Source organism: Solanum lycopersicum, chromosome 9 (genome assembly GCF_036512215.1).
Source record: "Solanum lycopersicum chromosome 9, SLM_r2.1".
NCBI classification, from domain to species: Eukaryota; Viridiplantae; Streptophyta; class Magnoliopsida; order Solanales; family Solanaceae; genus Solanum; species Solanum lycopersicum.
Window position 1 is genome coordinate 66,867,154 of NC_090808.1, and position 11,752 is coordinate 66,878,905.

General features: G+C 33.6%; 2 protein-coding genes across 3 annotated transcripts; both read right to left on the reverse strand.

Annotated features, from left to right (window-relative positions):
• Positions 1-696: 696 nt before the first annotated feature.
• Positions 697-7,339, reverse strand: LOC101268613 (bet1-like SNARE 1-2). Of its 2 annotated transcripts, XR_011211431.1 has the most exons (7): positions 7,212-7,339; positions 4,340-4,496; positions 3,659-3,741; positions 2,827-3,552; positions 2,640-2,699; positions 2,418-2,503; positions 697-1,111 (listed from the first exon to the last, which is right to left on the reverse strand). XR_011211431.1 is itself a non-coding variant. In XM_004247654.5 (6 exons), the coding sequence occupies exons 1-6, from the start codon at positions 7,223-7,225 to the stop codon at positions 1,048-1,050; spliced, it is 438 nt and encodes a 145-aa protein (XP_004247702.1). In that variant the 5' UTR covers positions 7,226-7,339; the 3' UTR covers positions 697-1,047. The 2 variants fall into 2 exon arrangements, 1 of the variants encoding a protein (XP_004247702.1); XM_004247654.5 differs by lacking the exon at positions 3,659-3,741 and having other exon boundaries at positions 2,827-2,883.
• Positions 7,340-8,813: 1,474 nt separating this feature from the next.
• On the reverse strand, positions 8,814-10,891 carry LOC101243639 (protein PSK SIMULATOR 1). The gene has a single exon (XM_004247655.5). It carries the CDS (start codon positions 10,575-10,577, stop codon positions 8,814-8,816), a length of 1,764 nt encoding a protein of 587 aa, XP_004247703.1. The 5' UTR covers positions 10,578-10,891.
• Positions 10,892-11,752: the final 861 nt, after the last annotated feature.

Consider the following 11,752-nt stretch of genomic DNA (forward strand, 5'->3'; position numbering starts at 1 on the left):
ATGTCGTGGAAAAACATCTCAACCTAACATTTGTCACTTTGCCAAAAATTTACATTTGAAAATGATTTATATATAAAAATATTAAAAGGAGTATATTTAAATCTGAATGCATATCTAAATACTTAAAATGTTGATTTTATATCTGAATTCTAAATGATATGTTTTTTAATATAAAAATAAAAATTAGCAGTGATTTTGCTTAAAGTCGTCAAAATAAATCACCACGTCAGTAGCGATTTTACCGTTTTGATTAGAAAGTGTTCTAATATTACCCTTTTAAAATTTTTGTCAACTTTTTTTGCCCTTTAGGCTCCGAACTCGATGGTTTGTAGTGGTGGATTGATAGTTGGTGCTACTGGCTAGTAATACTGATGATGATTTGTGATGGTGGAGGTGGTTAGTGTTGTAATGATCATGATTGACGCAAAAATGGTGATTGTGATGGTAATTACGATTGACTGCAATAGTGGTAATGATTGATAGTGATGATAAATATTACGTGACGAGTTAATCACTAGAGTATTATTCTTATCCATCCTACCGAATGAGCCTTTTTAGTTTTGTGGCTTGTTGAGTAAGGTATCATAAATTATAAGTCAATTCGAATAGTGAATAATTCAATTTCGTGACGATTAATAACCAAACCAAATGAAAGCTACTTTTAGAGGAAATTTTCAAAGCACGAGAGAAGATTAGTTTTAGGTCAAATATTCAAAATCATATTGTAACTAAACAAATATTATTAATTGTTCAATGAAGCCGGCACAAAGACATTGGTAAAAATATTACCTGACTTTCAACATTTTTCAGTTAAAAAAACAGTAGTTGTCATCAGCATAACATTGAAATATATGCTTAATATACACGTCTATGAACCAAAAAAAAAAACAATTCTTTTGTCAAGTTTATACCACATTGCTTTCTGTATGATTTTTCAAACATATGACTAAAGATCTCTTCCGTTTCAATGATTTGACACAACATGAAATATAATATTTACGATGCCAGCTTTTACCGATGAGAATGGCGAAAGTGTGTTGTGGCCAACTAATTTGGATGAACAATCTTAGTGATCCTGACCCTCAAACCATACATGAAATACATGAGAAACCTGCAAGAAAAAAAAAACAAATGGAGATTAAGGACACTTCTGTGTTTCATCTCGTCTCTTCGGTGTACTAATTTATGTTTCCAGGAAACAATAAAATGATTCTTTAGTTCTCAAGATGACGTAAACATACAAAGCTAACAGGCCAGTCCGTAGAAATAACAACTACTACTACTCTACTACACCTCAATCCCAAAACTAGTTGAGATCAGCTATATGAATCCTTAGAATCCATGTCGCTTCATTTAAACAAGTCTCAAGATATTTTCTTTTTGAAGTTTGCATGAATTTCAATAGATTGCAAGTCTTTCAATATGACTGACTTCCGTGTAACTTTTAGGTTTCCTTACTGCTTAAACAAATTCATTAACTATATTTCCATACATATGACAATGTAGGACTGACCGACCAATCTCAAGGGGCCTTCTTTCATCTTACTTTGTACGCTTGCTACTTGCACCTTTTGCTGAATGTGATCGTGTATAATCTTATTTTACCACACATACATCTTAACATACCCATTTTCCAACACTCATCTTGTGGATGTGGTTGACATCATGAGCTCAACATTAGCTCATTTATAGTATTGTTAGTCCTACAACTGTTTTATACAACTGAGGTTTCACTTTGATAGGTTTCATCTTATCAATAACACTCCAATGATACTTCTTGCAGCTATCTTATTTAATTCTATGTAGAATCTTCATCTATTGTATCGATATCCTGGATGGTATTTTTTATAAGTAGAGATAAAACACCTGACTGTAGATATTCGGCATCATATTCCTGGTCTAATCTCATCTTAACTTCACATTTCTGATACTAGCTAAACCTGCAGTATATATATTCATCTTACCTGCTGTATATATATCTATCTTACTCCAACGTATCCTAAAATCAATTTTCTTCAAAGTCTTTTTCCATAACCAAAGTTTTTTACAAACATTACCTCGTTAGTTTATCAATTCATACAATCTGGTCAGCATATCATTCATGCATCATGGATGAAAAATGGTTACACCCAGCTCTAATACATTGATTTAAATAGGTCTAATTTCTAGCACAGGCTCGTAGATAGCCATCAATTGCCTCAATGATATCATCATGTCAGTAACTTCATTTGGTTTGTTTTAACCAATAGTCTCACTCTCATTAGCAATTTTGCAACAAAAAGTTAGTACCAAAAGAGAAAAGGTAACAGTGCAAGTTTACGTACTTCTCACTGCAGGGATATATATAAAAGCAAGTTTTTGCATTTACTGTCTCGTATAAAAAATGTGAACTGCAGAATCCAAGTAGAGATGCTTACCTAAATATGTAGTATATTAGGAAAAAGGAAAGTACGAAGTATCCAACAAGTTTGCACACTTTCTGATTCGATTTCTTCTCAAACACCTAAGAAAGTAAATGAACTGTTAGACTAGCATCTGATAAAAGGAAATTACGGGAAAAGATAGCATATCCTATAAGTATGTCAGACACAACCCAAAACACACGCGACATAATAACAATATATATCACGTGTGCTTACCATCTTGAACCGATCCATAGTTCCTGACATGATTCCTCTAGATGAATCCATCTCATTCCCCTAATGGAAATAATCCAAAAAAAAAGAAGTTAACAAAGTGTACAAAAGAAATTCCAAAAATAGCTGCATTACCGAAAAAGTTAACTAGTAGTGTACAAAAGAAGATTCACAAAATTAGCTGGCTTACCATTCGGTCTAGCATCTTGTTGTGGGTCTCCACCTCCTCATGTATATCACCTGTTAACTGCCCAAGTGCTAATATATTATCAATGCTTTAAAGAACATTTAAAATTACATAGCAGATATGCTAGAACTCCAAAACTAATATCAAAAATGCTTAAGAATATTACACATGATATGACAACAGAAAGAGCAGCTTTTATTTATAAAGCTCTGAGCATCATGTCATAAATTTTTAATGCACATATACAACTTCAGTAGGCAAAAGTTTTACAAGTGTAGCTTTCTCAGTGAAAGTAGCACCAGAAATTTGAGCATGAATGATTAGCCTCCAGAGGGTCAATAACACTGGGCACACATTGTTTCTCCAACTTCCTGATTTTCAGTGTCACTTGTATTTTTGGTGCAAGGAGAAACTACCATGTTGTATTGATAGTTGGTAAAACTTGGTGGAAGATAGTGTATTACCCAAGCAAAGTCACAAGCACATTTTGTACTTATTTTTCATCACTTGGTGTTTATAATGAAACTTTTTGACTAGTCAAGAAAATAACAGTAACATAAGGCAATGTGGTCCATAAGATATCAATGAAGTCTACTGCTGCCATGGACACAAGCATGATGTTGCAAGTTCAATGACACTGTTAGTGAAATTGTCATCATATTGCAGTAATATGTCAACCATCTGGGACCATCCTTTGCTGACATCTCACATAAGGATTGAGTGACAGCCCTTGAAGATGAACGGAATTGTTTTCTTTAGTAAAATATTATAAGTTTGTAATTAATAAAAATTCTAGGCACGGCCACTTTGGTCAAGTAGGTTAAAGATAAGATACCATGCATATAGACCATATTGCTCTTCAAAAGTTCTAGCTCTTCTTTTTCTTTTTTCCGCAGCAATAATGTTCACCTTGAAGAGCTGTAGTGATAAATAATACAACTGTTACGCTGCAGGTCCAATGACATCTAACTCAACGAGTTGTAGTGATAACTAATGATCCTAAAAGTCATCGCTTCATTGCTTAAAGCGATGAAGCGAGGGTTAGTGCTTCAAGAGTCAATTCACCAGTTCATTGAAGTATGTGTTTCAACACTGATGTGAATTAAGTGGAGCACTAATTTGTGCATTACTTATAAAAGTATTTAAAGACAAAAATATTCTATAAGTAAGCAATTGCTACATAGTTTTCCTTGTATTACTATTCATCGCATAACAATACCTACATTATTATTTCTCGCATAACAATCTCTTCATTATTACGCCTCGTACAATCAATCCTTACAGTATAAGAAAAATTGTTTGCATTATTAATTTACTATCCACACATAACTAGTATGTGAACCAAACTCAAAAGTATTAACGTTTCGTGCTTTTTGAAAATTCTACTTAATTTCAAAGGTAATGAAGCTTGGGCAGAAACCACGGCTACTCAACGGAGTATATGATCTAAAACAAAGAGAGGGAGTAATATAGAAAATAGACGGAAAGAAGATAAATGAAATATTGCAGAACTTACTTTCTTTAAAAAGCTGACTCTGTCCTGTAAGCTATCAACAGCTTTGTCATTGTCTCGTTCATCAAGATCACGGGGATAGGAAGATGAAGCCCTTATACCACCTTCCTCAATACTATCGTAGTTATCAAAGAGAGAAGCTCTATGGGCTCGATGATCCCTGTGGACCAAGAAGTTCAAATGCAATTACTAAGGCCATGAAACAAGAATAACAGAGACTTCTGGATATTATGTGTTTGTAGTCAGTAAAGTAACTACATCTATTTCTTTGCTATGTATCTCATTTTACAAGAGACACCCAGCAAAAAGAGCATTCACTTGGCACACAAAAAATGAGATCATGATAACTGAAATGCAATTTTTTCATGTCTTCTATGTTCCAACCCCAGTCTAAGCTTCATCATACGTCAAAATACACCCTCAAGATATCCAAATTATTTCTCAAAGTTATGCATTATGAAATCTATCTCAATGCATTTAAGCTGGCATCTTAATCCATCATATTGTCACAATCATGAATTATTTTTCCAGGTATTTAGCCAACATCTCAACATTGGTAGGCTGGTCGTAAGCATGTATTACACTATTGTAAATTGATTTCCTCCTTAAGACTAGACAAGTTCTTGTTTGAACACTCTTTGAAAGAAGTAACTCAGCTACTCTCAAGTATGTTCACACCAAGCTGTTCGACTAACTTCCCTAGCAATGATTTAACATGAGCCAAGAAAGAACAGGGGCATCTGGCTGTCTTTTAAGAAGCAGCAAATCCAAATTACAACAACTATGTCAAACTGCAAAAGGTCAGAAGAATGTGCCACTAAATAGATAATCCCTCCATCCCAAGGTTCCTCCTTTCCTTCTTTGATGTCTGAACATTGTTCCTTTTTCCACAGATAGAAATTTTCATTCCAAAACTACCCATAACTTTAAGGTAAAGGGCATGATTCTTGAAAGCCTTTTATATATAAGGGCAATTGTGGACTCGACATGTAAACTTCCACTTCTTAATTTTGTGAAAGATTTATAAGTGCCACTACTTGTGATATATGGAAGATACTATGAGCTGAGTGCAAATTCCACGTAAATCTTTGAATTTAAGAAAGAAATATGATATGCCATTCACACTGACACCTGGCAGAAGGCTTGTGTCTCATAGTAACTGCATCAGCAGAGACGCCATATTATGACATATTTTTATGGTCTCAGCAAAACTCAACTTTCTTTAGATGAAACCAATTAATACCTTACCATTGATATAACACGCAGGCAACAAAATTTATCCTTAAAGTCTCTCAGATCTAAATAAACACATGTGTTTTGCTTAGCTATCCAACGGAAAATAGAGAAGACAGAAATATTCACTACTTCCATGATTTATAGAACTGGTAATCAAAGAGTCCTGTAAACGGAAGTTTACCACAGGAACTGAGATCAAGTTTAAGTCACTCAGCAGACCCAACAGATGATCTGATCCGGAATACTTGTTTGACAACTATTTTGGTAATAGTGGTATCATTAAAGCTACAAACCTTAAGACGAAAGAAACCCCTTCTCTGATAACATTATTCAAAAATTCCTTTCAACACAGTAGAAATACAGGAACTAACTGCTGTTTCATTTCACAAATGTTGAAATACCAATCCGGAGAACAAATTTTAGCATTTCTTGTTGATTAGAAAAGCTACTCCAAATTGCAGACAGAAAAATGGCATCCAAAATCACGCTCTAGAGTTTAGAGCATTGGTTCAAAAAACTTATCAAAATAGCATAAACCTCAAAGTGGAGAGTTCAGCTCACTTAACGTATTTAACTTGTACAGTGTTTGAATCTAACATTCAGATATATTTTAACAACCCAACCATCCTATGTCAACTTTTATATTAAAAAAATAAAACTCTCTGGTGATTATTGATTCTATTAATAATCTTGATGAGTTAAGTGAAAACCTTCATATTATCATTTCACCAAGTCAAGCACAAATAGAAAGGGAGCCAGAAATGCACCAGCTATTTCTTTAACCTGAAATGGACCATTAAACATTCTATTCTTTCTTCAAGTTTAGTGGTTATGATATCATTTGCGATCTTTCGTGCAAACTAACTCGCCTTGGACAAGGGACTTCAAATCTTCACGGCATAGCCCCAACAAATCGAACTGACCAAATTAGTTTGTCATATTGAGATTCTTTTTTCTTTTAATGTCAATTAACTTGAATGGAGAGTTAGAACATCACTAGATTTGCTAAATCAATATTCCCAATAGCATTTGAGAATGCTAATTTCACGAGATAACCCAGCATTTGCCTACACAATTTTGAACTAACCATATCCTTGAAAGGGGAAAAGAAAGAAGAACAAAAACTACTCTTTCTATCTCATTTTATATGACATAGGAACTCTTTGGGAAGTCTTAACATTCTTTTTAATCAGTATTGTCCGCTTAAGCCCTGAAGCAAGGCATAAAACATGTTGAGCGGTTCACCTCGTCATCAAGGCTCTAAGACCTACTTTTCCTTACCGATGAGCATAAATCCGAAGATGAGACACCAAACAATTGATAATTTCACTTTTATCTTAGTTTTCTTTTCTCCACTTATGCCTTTCTTCAATAAAGCTAACCTTAGTTAGGCCTTAAGCTCCAAAGTCTTTCACCATATTTTTTCTCAGACACAGTACACAATATACTATAACTCATCTACTTTTGTTTAAAGTTAATTAATTAGGACATCAATATCACATTCACCAAAAATTAGATGCCTTGACTCTATTCATCATTCTTATTTGGCAGGAAATATTATAAACTACAATTGCACAACAATGCAAAAACAGTCCAAATGGCGAATGCTTATAACAGAGAATCGTAGAGACTGACTGACCTCCGATAACTCATTGCAGAAACCGCCGGTCACAGTTCTCGCCGGTGATCCGATTGAAACTATGTATACACACGACAATGGAAGATTCTAGAAGCCGGAATTAGAAGTCTATGCAGCAAATTGCAGATCTGGAAATTTTCAGAGTATAAAATTGATACTTTTTTTGAGTGATAAATACAAATCGAATTGGAAATGTTGGGAAAAGCACTAAAAATTGAGTTACAATGACGATAGAAGAATATTGGACGTGTCGGTGAATTAAAAAAATATATATATATATACTACTACATGTTATTGTATAATATACATTTGATATAAAAAATCAAGTGAAAAATTGATAAAAATTATTACCTAACATTCTATTACTGATGATAAAAAAAATTGTTGTTTGTATACCCAACTTAAATTTATTCAAATATTTTATTTTATATAACAGCTTAATTTTTTTCCTCTCGAGTAAATGAAATGAGTTTTTTTAGATTTCTTATATGTAAAAATATAATTAATTTTATAGGTGTGTATAAGGATTATACGGCTCTGCCAAGAGAATATGAGTTTTAATAAGAGGTCTTAAATTCAATTCATATGCCAAAAGAGATAAAAGCACAAGTATCTCATAGACTATAATCGAAATTTCAGAGACACATTTTAATTAAATTAAGATCTTGTTACCTCCCTGCATTTATTCTTTTTGTAGGATTGTGCACATTTTATGACTCCACGCAATTGAAGCGTGTGGGAGATGTATGAATGTTACGTAAGTAAAAAAGGTGCACAAAATTACAAAAAAAAATATGAATTAGGAGATAATATGACCTTAGTTTAGTTAAAATGCATCTCTAAAATTTCGATCATAATCTAAAAGGATACTTGTATATGCTTAGAAGACAATAAAGAGATGTCTGCTGTTTTTAAACACAAAACATTGGTCCTTTTTGTACTTGATTCATAACCAGCTCTAGAAATTTAGAATTCGAATTTAAAGACTTAAAAGTACCCATATATCAGTGTTGCAAGAGCAATTTGTAATAACATAAAAGTGAACCATCGGCATAAAGTCTGCATACATCTCACCCTCGCAGAGACCCTACTCGTGAGATCACACTGAGTATGTCTTCGTTGTAAAGTGCAAACATCATACAGAAATTTTCTGTGACATAGAGCACCATGGCTAATCTTGGAAGAAACATAACACATTGGATGAATCAACAACTTTCTTCACTTCCAGAAATGAATCCATTCAGTACTACTATGAATTTTGGATCTAAAAATACTTCGTTGAGTATCTCAATATAACGATACAAATGGAACAGTAATAATCCGTTGAGTATCTGAATCAAATGGATAACAAAAGAAGAGAAAACATATACAGCATACACAGCAATTAATTGGGAAGTGCATAAATATATACTCTTGGAAGTCCTTGCTTTTCAATAACTTGCAATGAAATATCTAAAATGATCAAACACCAGAGAACCAGACATCTTGAATGTATGGATCTCTGCTGTTGACATCGTGTCGAACTATATTCTAAACTATCATACAAATGCATCAAATTCAAAAAAAAAAAAATATTACCACACTAGTGTTGTTCCAATGCGATCAAGAATGAAAAGAACCTCCGAATTGCAGTTGCCACTCCATACAATCTTCAAAATCAATGCTGCTGGCGCAGTCCAATAAAGCATTTTGCTGTTGTTCAAACCGGCATATGTAGTTTAATCCAATAAGCAGCTCGCATATTACTGCCTCTATCTTCTGACAATCCGCGAAATACAATGTCTGAAGAAGGAGAACATTAGTTCTCTTAACAATCTGTTGCTGCTCAAAGTTCCGTTCGCTCTGCCACCTGATCATATTATGTGCTAAAGGTGCAAGCCATTTGAGTATCTCTTCAAGCCTTTCTTTCCAATCATGCGCAAGAGGCGCATCATATATGGCTAAACCTTTCATATAAGATCTCAGACTAGCCTTCAATGTCTTTCTTAAGCTTGTCGGTAACATCTGATATAGATCATCCCTCCCCTCATCACCAACCAGATGTGGATACTGGAGCAGCTTTTCTACTACGATAATCACATTCGCGTAATGCAAGGCTAAAGCAGAGCCTCCGACTGTTGTAGGAGGAGCATACAAAGTTATCCTACTTTTGGGACCATGTTTTGCAGCATCAGACACACAACTCTTAAGCTGTCTGGTATCTCCGCTAAAACGGATACTACCAGGGGACCTCTTCATACCACTGGAAACACTACAACATCCAGATATCTGACTACTTCTGTCATCAGTCCCAACATCATTGTCGAAATCCATTTTTGAAGCAGAACTCAAGCTAAGACATTCCATGAATAGTCTCCCAGGTCCCATTCCACAAGCAAAATTAAAATTCTCAGTACCAAATAAGCTCCCTTCATTTCTTCCACCCTTAGTTTGGGTACTATGGTTCATGCTCCTTTTCCCCGAAACCCCTCCCTCAATTGACCCCGATCGATAGCTTCCATTGTTGTTCCTCAAAACAGGTTTCTTGAAATCAGCATCCATAACTTCAGACTTGCTATCTGCTACAATTGAACCAGACTTCTCATTGAATCCTCGATTACCTAAAAGATCCCTCTTTACGAGAACATTATTGCCAAACACCGTACTAATCCGAGCATATACAGTACACACAGTCCTAGCCAACAGCTCAACAACTTTATCATAAGTCTGATTCCAGAGTGAAACATCTTCTAAATGCCTCACATCTTGTTTCTGCCAAGCCAGTTTCTGCTCAAATGCCTTTCTACTTTCCTCATGCTGATTCTGCTGAAATTTCTTTGTTGCAACTTCCAATTCATTCAAAACAGCCATCTCACAATACAAACTAGCAGTAGAATTCACATACCTCTCCATTTTCCTAACCATCCCATCCATATCTTTAACCAAAAATCCCAAATCCTTCACATCAATAACCCCAGAAATAACATCACCATAAACATGCTGAAACCCTTGTAAGGCAGAAATTGTACATTTTTTGCCAAGCCTAGACACTACACTAGCAACCCTATTCAAATCATCAAGTTTTTCAACAAGTACTAATTCAAGAAGCTTATCTTCATCATCAGAAACTAAAGCCTTTACTCCTACAGACTTAAAGATCTCATTTTTAAGCTTAAGAATCTCAGAATCAGTCAAAGATTTATGAAGATGAATAATCTTAGACATCATATTAGCAACTTCAAATGACAATATCCCTATAAACAACTTCTCTTGTTGAGTTTGTTTCTTCATAGATAATCTCTTTGAATTTTCAATAAGTAATGAATGTTTCTTGACATTTGTACTTACCTGACTACCCATCCTCAAACACCAAGGCTCAGCCACCATTTTCTTGAAATGGGGTTTCAACAGATCTAACAAAAGAGTGAAATCAAGAAGAGAAATGCAAGAAAACAAGAAAATTGAAGTTGGGTTGAAGTGTTTAAGGGTAAAAGATTGGATTTTGAGAATGGGTTCATTGATTTTTTGTGCTGAAAAAAGTGGGAACAATGTAGATGAGTTTCAAGAAACACGCATGGTGTGAATGGTGAGAAAAAAATGCAATTGATTTTGATGCACTAAAGAAGAAGAAGAAGATGAATGGAAAATGTTGTTGAGTAGTTACAGAGAAGACTAAAGACTTGTCTCTGCGTGTGAGAATTTGTAATGATTTTTTTTCTTTTGAAAAGGCAATGGGAGTTTTGAAGAGGAAGAAGAAGCCAAACCTCAAAGCTCACTAACCCACCCCCACTCAAAACCAACCCCCTCATAACCCCCTACCCCTATCAACTGTACCATCATTCCAAACAAACAAAGAAGTTTAATGTCCGGCTAAATCTGAAATCACGTTCGAAAGAGATTCAAATTCGAAGACTATGGTTAAAGATCAAAATCGCGTTTCAAAGAGATTCAAATTTAAAATCTATGATTAAAGATCATCTAAATCTTTATTGATAGTTAAATACATAAATTAATTATTTAAAAGGTATAATCTTCTTTAATTACGATGATCTTCTCTTAATTTATATAATAAACACTCGAGAATATAAATAAAAAAGTAATTTGACATGATTTGAATTATTGCGAAATTTAACGAAGAAATAAAAATTTTATATTTTAAAATGTATAAAATTTATAATAAAGAAAGTTTAAATCTATTGATTTACAAATTTCTTAAATACTTATTTGACTATAAAATATAAAGTTCATTTATTTTTAAATTTAATATTATATCTCTTGTTTAAATGAATCTTTTAAAACAAAAGTAATATAATATAATCTTATAATACTAAAAAAGAGTTATTAAAATAATAAATATTTATCGCTTTGTTGAGAAAGGGGTAAAAAGCGTAAATCCAATAATGTACTTCTAGTATCTATTGGTTTTCATCTTAAGAATATACCATTAAACTTAAACTTTTATTGTAAATTAATTATTATTTTTTTCAAATATGAAAAAAAGTGTATAATAAACTTAAATAGAATAGAAACAAAGGTAATCAAATATGATTCTTTTTTTTTCT